The sequence below is a fragment of the Xiphophorus hellerii genome, chromosome 9 (assembly GCF_003331165.1).
Source record: "Xiphophorus hellerii strain 12219 chromosome 9, Xiphophorus_hellerii-4.1, whole genome shotgun sequence".
Classification (NCBI taxonomy): domain Eukaryota; kingdom Metazoa; phylum Chordata; class Actinopteri; order Cyprinodontiformes; family Poeciliidae; genus Xiphophorus; species Xiphophorus hellerii.
In genome coordinates this window covers 18,824,275-18,846,389 of record NC_045680.1, presented here as the reverse complement: position 1 = coordinate 18,846,389, position 22,115 = coordinate 18,824,275, and the positions used below count along the sequence as shown (strand labels likewise).

The 22,115-nt window shown below is 38.8% G+C and overlaps 1 protein-coding gene across 11 annotated transcripts in view; it reads right to left on the bottom strand.

Moving 5' to 3' along the window:
• Positions 1 to 989: 989 nt before the first annotated feature.
• The window catches only part of celf5a (cugbp, Elav-like family member 5a), a 237,618-nt gene continuing 216,492 nt past the window's right edge, over positions 990 to 22,115 (bottom strand). For 4 of the 11 annotated variants that reach the window (XM_032572040.1, XM_032572037.1, XM_032572043.1 and 1 more), the window contains exons 8-12: positions 14,117 to 14,332; positions 13,778 to 13,870; positions 12,618 to 12,761; positions 8,373 to 8,536; positions 990 to 5,379 (exon numbers count right to left, since the gene is read on the bottom strand). In XM_032572040.1, the coding sequence (XP_032427931.1) occupies positions 8,409 to 8,536; positions 12,618 to 12,761; positions 13,778 to 13,870; positions 14,117 to 14,332 (581 nt within the window). In that variant the 3' untranslated portion in view covers positions 990 to 5,379; positions 8,373 to 8,408. The remainder of the gene's footprint in view (positions 5,380 to 8,372; positions 8,537 to 12,617; positions 12,762 to 13,777; positions 13,871 to 14,116; positions 14,333 to 22,115) is intronic. The other 7 variants (XM_032572045.1, XM_032572038.1, XM_032572044.1 and 4 more) reach the window with 3 other exon arrangements.

Genomic DNA, 22,115 nt, shown 5'->3' with positions numbered 1-22,115 from the left:
AATAAAGATGAACTGCCTGCCGCTCACACTGACCAAGAGCCACACTTTATTGTAATTGGGACAATTTATTTCATGAGCCAGTGGCTCTACTTTTTTCTTTTTTTTACAGTTTTTTTTTCTTCCCCCCATTTGAAGCCGCTCCTCAAACAAATTATATATCTTGTGTCTCAGCTGCTGCTTTTGTTACAGCGACTCCTCATGTAGGAGGATGATGATTACAAGATGTATGTGGAGGGGCAATTCAGCTGTCAACAGATGTTGCATCAAATTTAGCTCCTGGCATCCAGGCGGTGCGCGCGGTTGACAGATACCCGCTGTCCTCCTTACAACAACTTATGCCCTGCTTTTTATATTTGGATGGATATTCGTTATCTTTTTCTTAATCTTACAGATTAAGAAAAAGATAAGTTAATCTCACATAACCCTTCCTGTGACACTTCCCCGATAATATTTGCCTGATGCAAGTTTTAAATCCAGTCCCTCTTACAGATATTCCAGCTGACCTTCTTTCACGTAAAAAAAAAAAAAAAAGAAAAGCATTCGGCTTCCATCTTGACACAGTGAAGAAAATCTTCTCGGATACTACATGACTGAGCTTTAAATGAACATTAAATGGCTACGATTTCAGCACTCCGGCTTTTTAAGAGGAGCCCCACAGTTAACTCCTTCTGAGATGCCTGGTTTTTAAACTATCTCCGTCATAAAACATTTTTAAAAATAACACATTAAAAATGATGTGGCTGCAGGGTTGTTTAAGGGGCTGTTGCACACATATCACAGCTGCAGCACTAAACATGAGCAGGGTGTGAGAGACGTGCTCTGAGGTGATGAGCCCAAGGAGGCTGCAGCATCTGCGTCCCCTGAACTTTCAAGGTCCTTGAGATGCTGGGTGGAGTGAGGGAGCAATTCCTTGTGCAAGGACTCCCCCTGTCTTCTGAGTGTGGATCAGCACTCCAGTTGGTCCAAATGAACTATAAGAAACAAAACCACCCAGTTTGATTTTTTTATTGTAAAATTGGAAAAAAAGGAGAGAACAAGAGAAAAGTTCCAATAACCATTTCTTTTTGACACATATCTTTATCTTACCATAACCATAAAATAAATAAAGTGACAAATTAATAAATAAATTAAATAAGAAGCAAATAAATAAATAAATAAATTGATAAATAAACATCAAGTTACACACTTGACCAGGTAATTAATTATAAAATTATTAAATCATCAATTATTAATATGAAGTAATCTAAGCAGCAAGTATTAAGAAATTTTAACAGGGGAAAAAAGTTTGGTTTCTCAGGCTAATACAGAACACATTTTTTTTTTTAGTCATTATTATTTAAATTTTTTTATTATAAAAAGATACTGCTTTCCCTGTCAGTTAATCCATGCTGTACTGATGCTGCCACAAAAACAGGTGGCGCTCTGCTTAAAAAAAAAAAAAAAGAAGAAAAAAAAAACCTAAAAGAAAAACAAGTTCTACCTGTAAACAGCATTTGTTGTATCCTTCCGGTTTAAAGACTGGTTCTGAGATTCATCATACTGCTGCTTCTCTGTCTTTGTCCGTTTTTGTGCTGAGAAACCAGAAAGTTAATGTCTTCATAAAGCGAGTCCCCTCCCTCTCCTTCCCCGTCTGAACCCCCTAACCTCTACGTAACCCAAAGAAAAAGGGTCCTGTGCTGATTTTTCATATTATACAAGATTCATATTTATAATAAGCTACTATCCTCAGCATTCAAACAATAGGTAAAGAATCATATTGTTAATACGAGCAATACCATATTCATAATCTTCATCCCTCCCGGCCCCTATTGAGCATGCTCAGAAGATTAAAAAAAGGGCACCATGGTAGCATGATAAATATTAACAGAAGAAATGATTTTAAAAACAATGGATGCAAGAGTGAAAAGTATGTAAGAGATCAATTTTAGCTCAATCGCATGCAACTTAATTAGAAAACTATAGAAATCACTACTGCCAGTTCCCTTTTTATAAGCCATTCACAGATGTTGACGACCTAAACGTCCCTGAAACTCACAGTAAGCACTGTGATCACTGACTGATGCACCTGTTCTTATCTCAAGGGGACAAACTCTGGCAATATTTGTTTCTCACATTGAGGATTTATCATTCTTTTTTAAATATGTTTTTATGTCCTTTTCCTTCTAAGAGTGTGCATCAAAGAACTTAACAAAATTCAAGAACATTCCATTTCAGCTCCACCTGTCATCTTTAATTTGCTTTTCTCAAGCTGTGTTCAAGGCCAAATCTAATTTGATTTTAATAATTAAAAAAAAAAAAAAGAACTTCTCTTGAGGAGAAATCCCATGAGAAAGACATATTTTGACAGGGGTTTATAAGGCTCTGGATGGCCTAGAGGAAGCAGGGCATATATCACAGCTTCCTAAAGCTGCTTCGTCCTGACAGCGAGCATGGAAACTCACATTTACTCGCCGAGGGAAAGGAGCTGTCTTCTGGCAAATATATAAGAAATCTAACCTTTTCACAGGAAATCTATATCGTATATCATTTCAGAGGGAGCTGACCCTTTTCCTACAGTGGTATCCTATATCACAAAATCAAATATTTCAATCTGCTAAAGAGTTTTCTAAAATAAGTATATTTATAAGACTACGTTTTAAGGAAATCTGGCACATATTTAAAATCTGATGAGGAACTGCAATGGATATGCTTGCATAATTTGGCAATTCATGATGAGAAAAGGCATATGTAACAAAACACTTTCGTACAGCATCTACACACTGCTGGCAGCAGAGCAACGTACAATGAACAGCAGTGAGACCTACTAAGATTCCTGATCCCTCTTTCTTATAATAATAATAACAACTCTGATCCAGTGAAGCAGGAATCACATGAGGATAAAGAGCAGCTGAGCCAAAAGTAATCAAAAGCAGGGGTACAGTCGTCAGGATCTGGAGAGTCGCTCTAGTGGAAACATTTTTGTTGTAACCAAACCACAGAGGCAAAGTCATCTCTTTTTGTCTGAAGTCTCTGCAGGACGGGTGCTGCGGTGCAGTGTCCGGAGTGCTGATGTGCCTAAAGTTTGGAACGTCGATGAAAGCGCCGAAATCTCAGTGAGTCCTGAGGGGGCAAAAGGCTTCAAAGAGCAAACTGAGTCATGGAATGGCATTTAAGAAGAAAAAAAAGAGAGAGAAAGCCTCACTAAGAAGAGGAGGGGAGGAGTTAATCAGTCTAAAAGAAGCCTTTGAAGAGAAAGATTTCATCTCAGGTCAACTGAATGTGTTTCTTAGATCAGGATGACTCTGGTTTAGTTGATAGATCGTGTCTTACAGAGCATGCCGTGGCACGTCATCACCGCACCGGGGCTGTGTGTGACCATCGCTGACGGCAAACTGTCCTTCTGAAGAGGCAGCAGCACTTCTAGGCCTCCTGCTCTCTAATTGATGGATCATTTTGGTCTGAATTTCACCTGCAGTAGCTGTTAATGCCAAGCTGTCTTTCACTGTGTATGAGCTCTAACTGTGCAATTATAATGCACAGTTACCTAAAAAAAATCAAAAAAACAAAACAAAAACAGCTTAGGTGTCTTTAAATGCAGACTCCAATCTACAAGAAAACCTGGGACATCATCAAATATACAGCTATAACAAGAAAATAATTATTTAGATAAAAATGTTAGAATGGCCCATTCTAAGGTGAAGTGTGTGGTAGTTTGGGTATTAAGTTTTCACTTGACGTCCCGACTGTGTCTTTTTCTATTGTGGTAGAAATCCTAAGCCTGTTTTAGCATGTTTTCATGCTATAACATGAAAATATGTTAAGACAAATATGAACACTTTGCAAGCACTCTATGAAGGGAGACAAAAAGACTCCAGTGAGCCTCGGATCAGCTCTGTCACTCAGCTTCTTCGAACTGCCAATGTGACAATCGATTGTGCATTTCTGGCCCTGCAGTGCCGCTTCCGTCTGATCAATATTATCATTATCGTAATTATGTCCTGGTTTAGTTTCAGGGCTCCCTCATCCACTGATAATCCCTGTTAATAGACAGTAACACTGGCACTTTGACGTGAAGGAGGAAAAGTGATGGGAGGGGGCGGGCGTTTCTGCTCTCACCTGCTGGAAGGAGCTGGAGCGGCTTGGCAGTGGGCGAGGGCTCGACCCAAGAGAGGTGGCACTTTCACCACAGTAGTTCCTGGTCAGATCATCTGCCCTGTCAAGGCGTTTACTAATGCCATGGAATGATTCGCAGTGAAGATAGAGGATTTGAAATTGAACTGAGGTCGGTATTTGTGGTCCTGTTTGAGTTTTTTTTTTCTGTCCTTTCTTTGCTTCAACACTTTTGTTTCCCCTTTTTGATAAAACGTGACTCAAAAACACAAAGATCACGCTTCTGAGATGAAATGCTGGGAATGCTGATGTATCAGGAAAATAAATAAATAAATAAATAAACATATCTGAACATGCCCGACACAATGCCTAACCCATATCTTCTATACTGCTAAAATAGTACAGCTTCATTTATTTATTTTTTTTATACATTTTCTATTTTTGCTTTTATTCTTCTCCAACCCGGTAGCTATAAAGGTAAAAGGAAACCACAAAAAAAAACCCTTGTTCTTTTTTTTTTTCAACCTGAAGCTAGTATTTCTTCTTAAGTTTAACTTGTAATATTATTAGTAGTAGTTTGTAGTATTAGTATCATTAATACTATATATATATATCGCTGTTCAGAACAATAAAAATGTTTGGTCCTTTGGTCCCTTAGGGGTGAAAGAATTGCAGTTCTACTTTTGCTATTGGAAACCTCAGTGACCTCCAAGAGTCATAGTTCTGCGCTTGCTGAGAGACGGTGAGAGAATAAGAGAAAGAGGGAAAGAGAAAGAAAGTCTGTCAGTGGACGTGTAGAATTGGTTCTTTTCTCCACTGTTTTTTTTTATCTTCAAGTTTTAACCCTCATTTGTCCAGTAAAAGCCACAAGCGCCTCTTTGTTCCTTATATATATATATGTATATATATATATATATATATGTGTGTATATAATATGTATATAGAAATCTATTTGTTGTTGCTGCTTTTTTGTTTGTTGCTTACTTAACAATTCAAGTCTTAACAAGAAAAAGTTCTGTTGTTCAGTCCCGTCGTGTCTCTTTTCCAGTTTTTCCTTCTTCTCGCTGTTCTGTGCCATCTGTTGCTGTTAAGTCCCCATCGAAGCGCCGTTTTTCCTCCTTCCTTTTGCCACACCTCCTGTTACTGCTCTAACCTGTATCCTCTTGTGTTGATAAGTGTTGATATGTCTCCCAAAACTCCTCACGTGTTGATTTTTTTAAAACATATGCTTGCTCTCAAAGAAAAAAAGCTGACCTCCTCCCAGATATCTTCACGTGTGTCCTCTAAACTCTGGGAAAAAAAGAAGCGAGAAGAAGAAACACAGAGAAAGAAGGGGAAAAAAAGAAAGGAGCGATTTTAAATTTCACTGCTCATTAAACTGTCAATCCAAAGATCCATTTCTTTAAACTTTGGATATTTCAGTATGGTTCCATTATATCAGTGTAATGGTCTGAACAGACCATTACACTGAATCCGTCTTTGTCAATCACAATGATGACAGATTTTTCCCACAATTAATATGCCCACGATGTGCCCCATAATAAAATCAACCCCTGGACTCTGTATTTTTGCACATTCTATGCTTAGCCTTACATTTACTGACAATACACATGAGATTTAAAATGATAGGACAAAATCACAGGACCCACATTGCGAAAAATGTCCCCTGACTTTAAATATCTTGAACCAAAATGAAATAGGTCAAGATATTTTCCATTTAATTGGAAAATGAATGCATCTTAATATTAAATGCACTTCTGTCATATTTTGGGCCATAAAATATATAAAAAAGTGACGTCATTAGGAATAATCTGCTCTAAATATGTCCCCTTTGCATCCATCAACAGTTTATATTTGTGCTTTGTTTGCATAATGCCCATGTCTTTCAAAATGCTGCTAATTGTAGAAGCTATCAGGGTTTTCTTCAAACACACAGTTGTACGGGGTGTGCATGTGTGTGGGGGTGTGTGTGTGTATGTTGGGGGGCGGGTTACATAATTTCAAAGTGGAATGAAATTAACAGATAGCTTTCAAAGTGTATTACCACTTTATATTTGAAGATTGCAGCATACAGTTGCACTCAAAGCAACCAATTGGCTTCAGAAGTCACCCAATGCCTAGTTCACATGGCAAGATCTTAAAATTGTCGGTTGATTTTCAAAACCTGAGACCCCAGACATGACAAAAAGAAAATCAAAGCTCTAGCAGTGTGTGTGTGTGTGTGTGTGTGTGTGGTGTACAGCCACACAACAAAAACAACGCACTACACACAAACAGATTTCCTGCATTCAAACACATGTAAAAAAAAAAAAAAACCTGGCAGCATGACTCACCAGGAAGAAACCATGTTTGTGGACAATTTTTAACAGGGAAAATATACAAAAAAGATGTCTGCAACTTCCACTTGACTTTCTGCAGTGGCAGTTGTTTCGTGTGCTGTCTTGCGGATTTTCCTCTGTGTTTCCATCACTTTGCTCTCTGATTGGCTACACATCACAGATAGCAGGCTGCATGCTCGTTTGTCCTTAGGGAACACCCCACACGCTGGGATATCAGGCCAAGACAATCCAACAGGTTAAATATCCTCGATTTGAGGTCGAAGCGCTACTGATGCCCTTCCAAGCAGACTAGATCACCCCTAATACATCGCAGACGGTAGCCATCACGATAATCGGAGTGTCCTTTAGATATTAAGAAGGGGAAAACTGAGTCAAAAATCAGCCTAATTATCTTGCCGCGTGAACCAGGCTTAATTATTTAATAGAACGTAATTAAATCTGTGCTGATATAACTGGTGGTACAACATGATGATGGCTGTATCATGCTTTGGGGAAAAGAAAACCTAGTAAAGACGTGGGGCCTGGGAAGAATTTCAACTTTCCACAAGACAATAAAACAGCAATATTTTGATGTTTAGACGACAAAAAAACAAACAAAACAAAAAAAGTTTTGTTTTGTAACAGCCTAGTTGAAGTCAAGCTCAATGAAGAATTCATGGCTAAACATGAATATTGCTGTCTACACAGCTTTGTTCACCCAATTGAGTAGAACTGCTTTGTTTGAGATACAATTGAAGCTGAATCTGAATCTATTGCAATAAAGAATAGGTAACAGTTTTAGTAGCCACAAATAATTTTCTCTGGTGTCTAAACATAAAGGCAGACCACACTTTTTTGATTATTTGTAAAATATTTAAGAACCTATATATAATTTTCTTCTCTCTTATTTATGATGCACAATTATAGGATTCATAGAGGGGGGTTGTTTCAAAGCTATCTATTAAAGCTTTGACAGAGAGCTTTAACATCTGTCAAATGTTAAAGCTCTTTTAACATTTGCTTTTCCTCTTTCCTTTTTTTTCTAATCTTACAGGATGAAGTGATATTTCCTTGGCACCATCTGTCAGTCAAATGTACCTCATTTCTTTGGTACATCACCGCCCAAGCATGTTTGATACCTTTGTACTAGAAAGTTAAGGATTTGTAATGATAAAAAAATTCTGCACACATATCTGTGCGCATATCAGACTGTAGGTTCTATTTTTACTCATCAGTTCAGATTCTGTAAAGCTTCTTTAGATGCTCATTTTTACATTCTACTCCCGATTCTCCAAAGCAAAGTCACACTTTGTCAGGCTTCAGTTGCATAGTAGAACATTAAGTTTCTCTTGGAAAGTTTCCCTGACCTTTGTTTGACCTCCAGGACTCTTTTTAAATGTCATTTTTTATTTACATGACAAACTGGCGAAAGGAATTCCTGAAAGGACTTTGCTGCTCTTCTTTATCGCCTTCTCCTGCTTTCTGTACATACATTATTTACAATTTAAGAGTGCTAGGCGACTGTTTAAAGGTACATGGGTGTTGATGGTGAGATCTAAAGGTGTATTCACACTAGAAAAGTCTTTGGGTCCACTTCTTTAGTGTGGACCAAAAGCAGATTTATTTATTTTTTGCTCTTGGTGCAGTTTGCTATAATTTGTAAAGAAATCTATCCCATTGGACAGAAATCATGGTGGTGGGACAGAGCACAGTTTTATGACATAAAGCTAAAAAAAGTAAATTTTACATAATGGCTCTCCTTTAAGAGTATTCACACCTGCACTAAAGGTGCAGACCAATGGACAAAATGAACGAAACACATTTGGTTTTAAAGCAAACCAAATGTGTCAGGAGTGAATACATCCCTAGCTTCGTATTTATAAACCTTTGAGTTTTGCAGTATTTTTGAAACAATTACATAGTTTCATTACATAATAAACGGCTCCCACCATTTTCAGGGCTTACCTGTGCTGCTGCAGTGAATACTGAAGGTAGGCTGTGTCAGTAAGGGCGGCTGGCATCCTTCGGTCTCTTTAACTGGACTTTCAACCTCTTCATCCCGATTTGAAAGCCGTTCATGGCCTGAATAGCTGCCTGTGCGCTAGCAGGGTTGTCAAAGCTGACAAAACCTGTTAGGAAACAGATCAAATTTATTAAACTTACAAGAAGAAAGGGTCAGGATGATGTCCAAAATAAGCTTTAAGCCAAAAAAGTAACTATGTGAAAGAAAGAGCTTTTGGGACATGTTTGGAGCTGTTGCTGCCAAAACACATCACACTCCTTTGTACAGGAGACATGTAATATTAAGCTGCTCTGTGGTTTTTGAGGCACATGTTGTAGAGTACGAAAAGCAACAGCCTATTTCAGTTAAATAATAAAACAAAACATCAGATTACTAATTCTTGCTAACAAAAAAATTCCATTAATGAGTAGATTTGAAAATTGGAAAATAGAAAAGAATTACCAGCTAAAAGAGTTTAAGTAAAAGTGCTTAATATTACAGACCATGCTGACCATGATGCTTTGAGAATTTATATAATTTATTGGGCACGTTTTTACTTTATATCACATTACAGTAACAAATGTCGATATTTTAAACTATATATTAAACAAAAGCAAAGTGAAGTATATTAGTAAAGGGAAACACAAAAAACATATACGTGGAAGACGGTGCTCTGGTCAGATGAGAATAAAAAAATAAATTTTGACCAACACATAAGATTATATAGGGGGATGCTTTATTTAAACAGAGACAGGAGACTTGTTTTATGGAAGAAAACTTGTCAGAAGCTGCAAATAACTTGAGACTGGGGCAGAGTTTAACCTCCCAGCATGACAACAACCAAAAGAATACAATCAGAACTACAAGGAAATGGTTCAGATTATGGCATAGTAGTGTATTAGAATGACCCAGTCAAAGTCCAGATCTATTTTTTAATTGTGAGATCTGTGACTGAGTTTACACCATTTTGAAAAATACAAAAAGTTTCAGTTTTTAGATGTGCAATGCTGGTTGGGTATTATTACACCACCTAGCAACAAGACAGCAAGATTTTGTTGTTCAACAAAATATTGAATTGGGGGCCAGAATACAAACGTATGAATATTTTTAAACCATTTGCCACTGCCAACCCTCTTCAAAAGCAATTGCTACTTTGTCTTTGACATAAAATCCCAATTCTCAAAGTGTGTGGTTATAATGGGACGTAACCTCAAAAGCTCCAAAGGCATGTATGAGCTTTGCAAAGCAACGTATTTTAAACTCAGCTAACAAGTATAGCATGTAACGGTAAAATAAAAGTTCAATGTAAACAAAAACAAACTGACAAGTTTCGAGGTAGACGCAAACCCATCAGCACATCTTCCTCCAAAACTCCCCACTCCTCAAACCTACGCTGAATATACTGTTTCCATCAAGTAGAAAAAGTAAGCTTTCAGATTTCAGGGACCAGAAACTGCATCGGAGTGTGTCTCTGCTTGATGTTCTCCCTTGTGTCTGCGGTGCCATTAGGTACAGTTAATGACCCGTGAAAAAAACAACAGGGGCCTCTGCGCGTCCACAGCCACCTGGGAGAGACTGTGGCTGGCCTTCCTGGATCTGGTTCGGCCCATTAGGGGTGAAAGCTTGGCAGAGAAGATGAGGCCAACATGAAAGTCTGAAAAAAGAACAACGGCAGTGAAAGGATGTGACCTCCTACAAGCCACCTGCAACTAAGCACATTTAGGGTGGTGAAACGAGAGCTGAAGCAGGCACAGACCCCATAGTCTCATCAAAGACTACTTGTTTTGATGATGAGTCTCATCAATTTAAGAGTATTCTCTCTTCCTCATTTATAGATTAATTGTACCAAAGTGCTGCCGCCTTGATGTGAATGTCTATTGCAGCTGCTCGTCAATACTGCAAATAGATCTTCTTTCAGGAGTATCTAATATTAAGCCTCTCACTCAAACAAAAGCATTCAGCACTAGGGACACTTCATTGGGCTTCTGCGGTTCCATTTGAGTAAAAACAATTGCTGCTCCACAATCACCCCCAATCCGGTCCGCCCATGAAGCGTCACCGTCCAGCTCTTCAGGTGCCTGTGAGGTGAAGTCAGTCTGCTGAAGCTAAATGACGACTTGAAGCGTGGAGGTATGCGGTTCGGCCTCAGCAGTTGCAGGTATCGACAGAAACGAGCGGTTACAGAACAGTTACGAAGATGCTGACACAGTGCCTGAAGGTTTCCGGGTCAGTCATCTGCCAAAACGAAACAAGGACATTGACTCTGATCGACTGCATCCAGGCCAGTTTGGAAACAATGCACTCGGAGCATCTTTTACTCGGTCCTCATGCCAAAGCACAAGCAGTCATCAAGATGCAAATTCAACTCGGTTTGTCTGGGCGACGATCAATCCTCGCAGTCTGTGGGCTGTCAAATGCTGTCACAGTCAGAATAGGTTATGGAAAAGAGTGTCTTAAATGTTTTAATGTTTTCAAATTAGATTTTCAGTAAGCGATATGAGACATATGCATAAAAGACAATGACCATAATCATATAGCTCAACAAAAACAACTAAACACTACTTAGCTCATCCCACAAGTTTTCTTTCTCCATGAAATTCAAGTCAGGGAGAAAAGGTCGATTGGGTATTTAGTGAAATATTTTTGTGTTGATATAACCATTTTAACTTCATTTTACACAGCCCATCTATGGCGAAGATATAAAAAAAGTAGCCTGCACAAACTTTATGTGGCATACAATGATGGCCTGAGGCTCTTACTCAAAGTGCCTAGATGGAGCAGTGCCAGCCACATGTTTGCACATAACGCTGTTCCCACATGTGCAGCTGCGCTCAGGAATCTCATGTATAAATGTATGTGTAGATTACCCGTGTCATACAATAATATAATAGCAATTTTAGTAAACCCTGTTTTTAGTACAGTGAGATTTTTCTCAAGATTGTGGAAACATTGGCGTCATCATTTATTTGTGGCTCAGTGACTGTCATGTTTCTTTTTGTTTTTTTTTTTCCTTTCTTTTTGTTTTACTATGGACCTCTTTTGTGTCTGAAATAAAGATTGATTGATTGATTGATTGATAACCATATATTATAGTTTTCCTGCCGGAATGACAAATCATTTACACTTAACTAAGAAAGTGCAAATGGATCAGTATTTTAAAAAGTTCTCATGTTTCAAATAGTACATCATGCTCTGTTCCCAGGTTCCCAGGACTTTTGGAAGAGAAACAGGCCCAAAGCGTCACAGATACTCAATGCGCATTGAAAGAAACAAGGCACTTTTTCACATAATTATTCTTATTCTTGTTTCATATCAGTCCAGCACTCTGGTCTAGAGTGCTTGGAGAAGAAGTGTTCAATCTTAATTTTATCTGAAAGATGTGTATTGTTCCATTTAAGTCCTCCAGAAAACCATGTTGTTGTTCAAACCTCCTCCTCCTGTTCACCGATTGACCCGGTTGAAATTTATTCAAAGAAATTGAGCTCAGTGGGAGAAATCGAAGAGAAGAAGACGAGGAAGACGTAGACAAAAATGGATGAGAATCTTGCTCTGAAAACAACATTCAGTGTCTCATCCTTCCTTTGTTAGTGATTATTGGCAACACAGCTAACTCAGCAATCAGTTCACACTACCTGACTGGGTCAAAATTCAGCTCAAATATTCAAACATGTTTAATTGACTTCAATTGAGGTTGGGTTGGATTTGTGACTTCACCACTCACACAGACAGACATTTGTGCCAATTAGCAGTGTAGACAGTTCCCAACAAGAGGACATTAGTGCAGATATTTCCAAACTGGGAATCATGGGTAAAATCTGACAAAAAAAAAACAAAAACAAAAAAACTTGTGGTGTTTCCTCACATTAACAGTTTGCTTTGGAGATTTTGCACCTCTATTTATATTCCATCTTTATATTATCTTTCCCTTTTTGTAAAGTGACTAGCTTAAAAAATTAAAGCACAAATTAAAATGTCAGCTGCATTCCATTCTTAGGCAACCATCAATTGTTGCAACATTAAGTTTCTATTATTTCTTAACATAATGTTTCTTTCTCCTCACTCAATAAATTCTCTAAAATTAAAGGTTGGATTATGAACAGCTTTTCAGCGTGAGCTCATGCAAATGCAACAAAAGAAGCTTTATTTTAAGAATTTATACATATATTTACCAACTGTGAATGGATCTGTACATGCAGTTTGTAACTCACCAAAGCACTTGCTCTGGTTGGTTGCCCGGTCCATGAAGACCTTAGAAGAGATGACTGTACCAAAGGGCAAAAACATCTGCATGAGTTCATTGTCTCCAAACTCCTGCGGCAGGTGGTAGATGAAGAGATTACACCCCTCTGGACCTGAGCAGACAAAAAGAGGAACGCATGTCAACTTCTTTTCTCCAGTCTCAGCAAATTATATGACAATTATCTATTTAACTGGTTTTTAGCATTTTATTGAAGACTGGTACTTGGGTCAAAACAGTCCTAAAGAATAGGTTTGCTTTATGTATACGTTCCTCCATTCTTTGCTACTCAAACTGTAACTCAAAGGCTTGTGGAGTAAATTACAAATAATTAAAGATAAAACTTAGAACATCTGCCTCTAAACATGCAGACAAAAGGTCTAATGTTGTATTATACAAAACTAGTCTATGAATTTATAGTAATAGTTTTGGAAGTTAGTCACAGATATGGATGGATGGATCAATGGATGGAACATTTTGACAATGGCAATGGGAATACAAAAACACATTCTCCTTACTACTATTTCTTACACTTTTGTAATTCATGTAATACCGTACTAACTTATTATATTGATACTCTTTAGCAATATCTCAGAATTTCCATCAGACAGTTTTTCTTTCTTCCTCCTCCTTTTAAACTTGTGCAGCAGGTGTGAGCAAAAAAAAAAGAAAGAAAGAAAAAAAAATCACCATGATCCACTTTAAATATTTTTATGAAAGGTGCCCCAGTTTTCCCATTTCTACATTTTCATAACTCTTGTCCCCCTTGGCTGCAGCAGCATGCTTCTTACAGGTTTATTACAATGAATTTTATTGTTACTTATAAAAAAAGAAAAAAAAACATATGACTATGTTGATCATAAAACCAGAAAATTTAATACAACTGCATTATCACTGCTTTCTGTCTAGCTATACTGCATTTTTATGGTGTATATAATGTATAAGTTACCTCAGATTAGGTGTGAAATGTAATATTGTTTCCTCAACCTTTCCACTCTATTTACCCATTCCACAGAATTGAGATGTGTACACTGTAAAAGCAATATTGGTCTCTCATGCTCATCTCTGCTTTTTATATCCATTACAGGAGGATGGGATGGGTGAAGTGTGAAAGTAATAACGTTCTCTCACCCTCACCTTCTCTCTGCTGCTGCTGCTGGATGACCTGCGGCGGCTGGGGCAGTGTTTGGCCGATGGGAGTCAGCGTGGTGGCTGGGTAGATTGCTGCGGAAAGAAGGCGCAGAGAAATAAAGAGAGGGTGGTGTAAAAAACGAGGGGATTCTGCAGAGAACGGTGTCAAGGATGCTTAAGGTCGATCATACAGGCGTAACGTGTCCAATCAAAGGCGCTCTGATGTCGTGTTCTGATGCACTGTAAACACCCTGTGGTAATTAACTTGTAGCTGATAACACGGCTGGCATTTGTGAGCAGGTGAGATCAAGTAGCGACAGAGGCCTCGTCGTCTCCCACCTGTGTATTGCTGAACGCCAGTGAAAGCTTGCTGCAGGGTGTCGGCGGCGGTGGGGCTCTGGGTGGAGTAGGGCGGCAGGCCATTGGTGTACACCGTCTCCACGGCGGGGTGCCCGTTGGGCTGATGAGGGATGCCGGTGAATCCGTTGACGATGGGGGTGACGATGCTGGGCAAGGCGGAGGTGGTGATGTTGGCTGGCGGAGAGCTGAGGCCTGCTGGGAATGAGGTTCAACGTTACCGCATAAGGAGCAAACCATTCCTGTGGGCTTATTTGGTACTAAAAAAAACAACAAAGAAAAAAAAACACTGCATCCAATGCAGGTGTACACAGTCACAAACAACACACACAGACACACATGATATAGTGCCTCCTCTCTCTAATGCAAGGACACGGGTGCGACGTGAGTCTGTCACATATCCGCCGTTTGTCGTGACACATCCTGCAGAATAGCTCGGAAGTCAACCTGTGAAAAATGAGCCTGTCTGTTGTGTTTGCGCGATACCCCGCTGGCTCCTATTGCTCAGGATGATGAAACCACTATGCAACTTCAGAGCAAAAAAAAAAAAAAAAGAAAAGAAAAAAAGAAAAAAGCAACCAAAAAAAAAAAGAGTGGGGAAAAAAGGAAACCGATGTGGTGTAGATAGAGGCAGATTACAGAAGGAGATTTGCTTGAATGAGCAGGTAGCTTATACTCAAATATGCCTCTTACTTTTATACATACACAATAAAATACAATAAAAAAGTTGGCAGTTTGACAAATGGGTTGGTCGTAACATACATAGTACAAGCCTGACAGGCTGCTGCAGAGAGGTTCATGAGTGGAATCAAAATTGCAAGCATCCTGTTCTCTGCTGTTCAATGCATTTTTAAAAGAACCCCTCGGTTTAGAAAGTGCTTCCAATTATGCCGGGGAATGTCAAAGTACCCATTTGGAGCGGATTCTCACTTTGTGATGGCCTCCCTCTAAAGGATGTTCTTCGTGGCGAAGCATTTCGAGCCAGCTGAGGAACAGCTCCCCAGAGGACCACTTCTCAATCTGGAAGCCCTCACACCCTGATTGGACAGACAACCCAGGTTGTCACGGAAACCCTTCAGCAGCTTGTCATATCCCCACGAGCCGGTACCTCAGCAAGGACCCCGCTGTGAGCGGCAGCTAAACAATCACATACACATACACACGGAGTACACCCTGAAATGGACCTGTAAATAAGCTGAGGTGCCAGTAAATACAGCGCATATTGTTACTTGTATTATTCTCTACTTATGACTCTTCTTTTTTTATTTCCTATGCTCTTTTGTCTTCTCCATATCACTTCTGTCTGAGCGTTTAAGCTATGGAGGACGCTGACAGTTAACAACAATGGCAACCAGGGGAATTTTCTCGGCCCAGTGAGACTTCTTGTGTCTTTTGCAAAGGTTTCCTCTTTTTCCTTCTCTTTTTTTTCAGAAGCCTCCCTGCGATTGCTTGTTTCCTGCGAAGTTGTGATGAATTAGACCGCAGCTTCAGCCCATTCTCCTACCAGGACCCAGGAGACCGCCGCTCCTACTTTGAGGGCTGGAGGCAGCTATAGTGTACCCAGACCACACGCACTCTACTGTACCACCAGATAATGTATCCTCTCCATCATCAAGCAAATTCATTTTCCAAAGCTTAGCAGTGTTTTGGGAGCGCACGCTTATGTATGTTCACCAGTTGCGACAGTGGAGGAACTAGTACTGTCCTGCAAAAGTATTAACACTGTTTGAACTTTTTCACATTTTATCATTTTACAACCAGATGCTTTTGTGGATTTTACTGGGATTTTATGGTAGAACAACACAAATTAGCAGATGATTGGGAAGTAGAAGGAGCATTCTGGACCATTTTCAAATCTTTTGACAAAAGACAAAAGAGAGAGGAGCATTAATTTTTCAGCACCCTCCAGTTGAATTTATTGAAAACCAACTCTTTTGGGTATTTTTGTGCAAGCTTTACAAATGTTTATGCTGAATATTGTTGAGCTTCCTAATTTTCATAGCTTTTCATCCAAGTTTGCCATATATTTACATCCATCCATCTTCTAATCTATTCTGATCATGTTCCTTATCTCGGAAGAAAAGCATCACCATGGCAGCATCAGTTTTAGTTTTCCACCACACATACTGTTCGACATTTGGGCGCAGATGTTCTAAATTGGCCTCATTTGGCTAAAGCAACATTTTTCACATCTTTGCTGTATCCCCTAACATGGCTTGTGGCAAACTGCCCCTCCAGAGTTACTACGACCCTCTTGGCTGATTCTCGGCTTCATCTTCTCCTTGACAATCTTGCCAGTTTAGGTCAAGAGCCATGTTTTAATATGTTTGCATCATTGCCATCGTCTTTTGATTCTCAGACGATAAACTGAACAGTCTATGATGTTCCCAGAACTCTAGATATTATTTTATAATTGAACCCGGCTGCTTTAGACATCTGCACAGCTTCATCTCTGTCCTGCCTGCTTGCTCCTCGTTCTTCGTGGTTTTGCTTTTTTTCTTCCACAACGTTTTTTTCTAAAAAATGTCTGAAGCAGTTGGTTACATTGGATTTTTTTTTCTTTTTTTTTTTACAAAGATGAATAAAAGTCCTGAATACAATATGTAATATGAGGCATTTCTCAAACTTTTGTTGAAAACCATCTTTCATTTTTCTATCATTACAAGAAATTTCAACCAAATATTTCTCCTACTCTTACATGGCACAATAGAATAGCAATAAATCAGAGAATCTTGTAGCATTGGACTAATGTATAAAACGAGAGGCATTATGTACAAAACTTTGCAAGTTAACACCAAGTGTGGCCGTGCCAGCAGACCGGTATTTTTGCCCCTGAGAATTTGTTCATTTTTGTCCACCACATGACATCTGAAAATTGTGACTTCAATGTAAATTTTAACAGTAGATGTGTAGATCAACAGATACTAATATTGTTGCAGTGCACTATAGCTGAGACTGCTGATCCCTTCCATGCAACTGCTGTTTCAGCACAGCAGTAAATAGAACAGTACAACTTTACCATCTTTCAGACTTTCTGGTTAACCATAGAGAAGAAAAACTCAAATTATTAAAATGGAAATACATTTGTAACAATTTATGTCCTGAGGCACATAATGGGTTTATGATAAAAGGAAAGACAATAACATCATGGCCATTAAAGCTATAATTACATGTGGAGGCCATTTATGTGGCGAATCATCATCTTTATCCTCACTGTCACCATGTCCCAATGACCAGCATGAGCAAAGCCTCCAAACTTCTCTCCTCAGCTAAAATGAAGAAGTATTTCCTACTGTCCTGGAATGGAAAATAAGACATTTCCATTTTATACCTCACTAGACATATAGTTTTGCTATAGTGGAAAATTGTATTCATAGCTTGTTTACAATGCACATGCAACAGTGCAGATCTACATGCGGCTGTCAGCTTGCGCAGCGAGTATCGGTCCGTAATAATGACATGTTGTTTCCCACTTGGGCATGGTTGAATACAAAGCTATTGGGTAGCAGATTATATATTCTATACAGCTGAAGCTTTGCTAAGAATTCCTTCCTCGTGACTACGGCACAAAGGGAGTCCACACTGTGAAACAGTATGGATAAGTGTATGTCACATGCATTTATTTATGTCATGAATACAAAATTATATCCACATTACTGTCGGTTCTTCTGAGGAAGGGAAACTGTTGATTTGCTCTCTGCAGTGATTTCCTCATGGAGCAAGTCTTCGAATATGACAGAGGTATTTATTATGCTAATTACGCATTCAAATCATCGAGGAATGCCATGCCCGTGCTGTAGAGTGCAGTCATTACCAGCACAAGGACTGTCTTTTGCTGGAGCAAGTAATAAGCACTCAAAACAGATGCTTTCATCTAACTGATTTAAAATGTGATGCATTTACAGTCAAGGAGAAAATGTCTGTCTGGTGTGAATAATAAATCTCCGTATGGGAGAAAGAGCTTTTTTCAAAGGCTAGTCTGCATACCAATAAATACCATGCGATGTTAAACACTGCCCTTTAAATCTTTACGGCAAATCAACTGGGAAGTAACGCAACATGTATGTTCATTTAAATGAACATACCTGTAAGAATGATAACCATACAAATATCAGAATACTGTATGTTCTGTTTATGGTGCATGATTTTTACCACTGCTGCCTTTTACATGTGATAATAAGGCTTTACACGTCTGCCCTTGGGACAATAATCAGTGATGTGCAGTCCTTCTATGAATCACATCCTTAAAACTGCTCCTGACATTGTGACCCCACTCTAATCTTCTGCTATTTATTATGTTTTTCACTGGCTAATTGGCCTTTTAATCACCAATTCACTTAAGTTGAATGTTTGGAAGTGAGGAGACACGTAAAACATGCAGGACCGAGACTGGCAACCACTGCGTTATTCAAATTTATGTTTATTGATATATAATTCAGGTTTTGTCAGCACACAGTTAAAAAGAAGCAGAATGAAATTTACTATGAAATAAATAATCAAAGAGTCATATCTAAACAGAGAGGAAACAAAAAGAAGCACCACAATTTTTAGTTAATCATTTCCAGTTATTGACTGGTTATCCTTTCTTTCATATTATCCAAGAAAAATTGTACTAATTTTTAGATTTATTGCATCTTCTTGAACTAATCCCAATTCAGACTTTCTTATTTATTTATAGCCATTGTAAAACTTCACCAAGCAAATTTCTGAATGTATCAATCATTAACACTGGGGACATTAATTAAAAGATGAGGAACTGAAATTTTGTCATCTGTATAAGTGCATGGAGGTTCTCGACATTCTTCTACACATACTATTGTAAAGCTCAGATTTTTTTGGTTGTGTTGACAGAGTGTGTGCCAGCATTGCATGTACGATGATAAAACTCCGAGTCAAATGATGATGGCACATACAGAGTAAAGAAGGACATGATTCAAACCAGGAGCAGAGAAAGAAACACAAGAAAACAAGCTTTGATGCCTGCCTGAGGAGATGGCTGTAGCGTTGCTCCCCCAAAGACAGTGTTGAATACATGTGCATGTGTTAGTAAGGATATCAATGGCTTGTGCACAGGAATATGAAGAAATATGTTGAAGCCTTCACTTTGCCTTCTCCGCTTCTGAGGGCATTATGCATGCAGTGCAGCGACTACAGCAATGTGCCAGACTTTCCGATCGCCGAGGAGGCCAGCTTCTGAAGCTTTGCTGCAGGTGAAAGTTTTTCTTTCACAGCTCTGATCTGAGTAAGGAAAGAGCTGCGACTTTGGTTGTAAAAAGCATATGCACACAAAAGGACAAGGCCAATAACCTTTCGGCCATGTTCAATACCTCGAAGATAATGTCTTTACCCTTGAAGTTACAATTAATCTAATCTTTAATGTGCAATGTGTAGATGTATAGTAGGGGTCGTTCATGTTACTGTTAGCCTGGAGATACTGAAGCCACGGTCATTATGAAGTAGAAAGATTTATGTTTTAACACTGAGACAAAGGACATCTAAATTAGAAAAGTGTTCCAGAATAGAAATTGTAATAATGAAAACACATGATGATCTCATATACAATCTAATTTTACCAATGGAACCCACTATTGACTTCTTGATGTCAGCAATGATGTAAGCAAAGATGTGACAGGAGAATAGCCTTCGCCACATTAGTTGGTTCCCATTTATCTTATAGTATCAAGACTGAATCATTCTATTATTATTATTGCACATTAAAAGCTGCAGTCCAACAGTTTTTATCCATTTATCCAGACAATTAGGGGGTGCTTAAACACTTGCTTATCCACAAACCTCCTTCTAGGAGCTCCAGTCTCCAGCTGACCTACCTCCTCACAGAGCATCTCTACCCTGTACCTTCCCCACTCAGCTCCACTAGACTAGCAGCAGCAGCAACTACCAAACACATGGTGAAACTACCGAGTATGCTGAGCTTATCCTACCAACTACTTCTCAGTCCAATGCTTCTAATAAAACTTGTAAATAGCATCGTGGAAATGAATTATTGAGTGCTGAAGGCAGTTTTGGAAAGAGCAGGAGCTTCTTAAAGAGATAAGAGTCCAATTTCAAGGCACAAAACTGTGAAGTCAAATTTCTTCTAAGTTATGTTTTATATTCAGCAATTTTATAACAACTGAAGGTAACAAAGTTACTTGACTGAGCTGCAAAATGGCACTATGTGCCTGAAAATACATAATACTGCCCATTTAAAGCTAAAAGTAAACTCTTAAGTGTTCATCTAGCCAGCTGTTTGCTTCGGTCCCGATCTGATGCATCACTCCACTGTTAAATCTTTAGAATAAGCAGTCACAAGCTTGTTAATTAATCCTTTATTTAATGTAAACCTCCAAACTAATTCTTCCTCATCACTTGCTTGTTTTAAAATTAATGTTTTTATAAACCACATGCCCAGAAGCCACAAAGGACAGGTAGTATTAAGAAAGATCAGCACGTCAAACAGCTCATTAGTTTCCTGGTGTTTGTCACCATGGAAGGGTTCTGCATCAGTGGGTTAACTGTGTTTGAATCCAGGAGGATGTCGTGCCACATTCAGTCTGTCTGTCAGTGGGTTGTCCCTGGCTCTGCAGCGTCTGCAGTACATTTCGTCTAATGTGCACTTGTGCATCTTGTATGTCTTCACTGCAGAACAGCACCATACAGGAGAACATTAGAGTGACTTTGATTACACACTTCTCTCATTCCAAACAAAGCATCCTTGACACTGCGTGTTCTTTGCCACATATACCCAGCGGGATGCGCATTTCTCTCCGTTTCTTCCTTCCTTTTACTGTATTTATCTCTCCCTCCTCTCTCTCTTTCCATATCTCCAGCTTCCCCCCCCACCCTCTCTCTCTCCTCGGTTTTGTTTAACTTTCTTTTCTTCTGCAGCACTCAGGGAGAAGCACCTGGTGAACATTATTTTCAAAAAGCATCATCATGCATCATTGTAAGGATACATTCTCTAATCAGCCAAGCCATCTGGCAAACGGCTTATGCACCATCAAGCCTAAATGCTTTGCATCTGTTGATCGAGTGCATGTCTTTTTTTTTTTTTTTAGAGAGACATCCTTAACCTCTGAACCTATCAAACAAGATTTTTTTGTCATAAACATGTTGGTTACTGGGTAATTTCAAAATACGGTGAAGAGTATAAAAGTATTGATTGATGAGTTTAGATGTTCCTTTCAAACTTAACAGAAAAAAGTCAAATACAAACTGATTTTAGAAACATAATTTGATTGATGAGACAACTTTAATGCATAAGTTAAGCTTTAGCCAAAGCGGAGATGCACTCTAAAATAAGATTTGGATATTACGATGAATTATTCCACTGAATCGTGGCAGGCATCCTACAGTCTCTCAGTAGTGTCAGGATTCCTTGCCCTACTTTCACAGACAGCCTTGCCAGTAACGTTATGTATTCCTTCAATGAACTCTAAATATGTCACAGTCAGAAGAAGGAGGTTTGTGTATGTGTGGTGGTGGGGTAGTGTGGGGGGCTAGGGGCATAAAACTCTGCAAACTAGGATCAGCAAGCTGGGGTACCGACTCCTGCAGCTGCTGCCCGCAAAATCAAATGAATGAATGAAGCAAAGGGAAATAACAAATTGAATATTTATGACTAACCTACTTCACCTGCTATTCTCTAACTCACTTTAAATGCCCTTGTAAAATTGTAGGTCTATTCAAAATGTGTCTTACTGCTGTTAGGTTAGATGCTTATCCAAATACCAAAACGCTCTTCCTAAGGTTGCTTAAGAAGAGCAACCTTCTTGTTTAATTAATGTTTAATTAAAATTGTTCTTATTTTGCCAGTCTAGAAATTCAGAAAGCTTTAAAAGTATTCATAACTAACCATAGCATTAAATGCTGATTGGCATTAAATATGAACCAGTCGTTATCCACCAGAATTAATGAAAAATATATATTTGGATGTGAAAACAGTATTCGTTCACTGTCTCTTCATTTTTAAGTGACATTG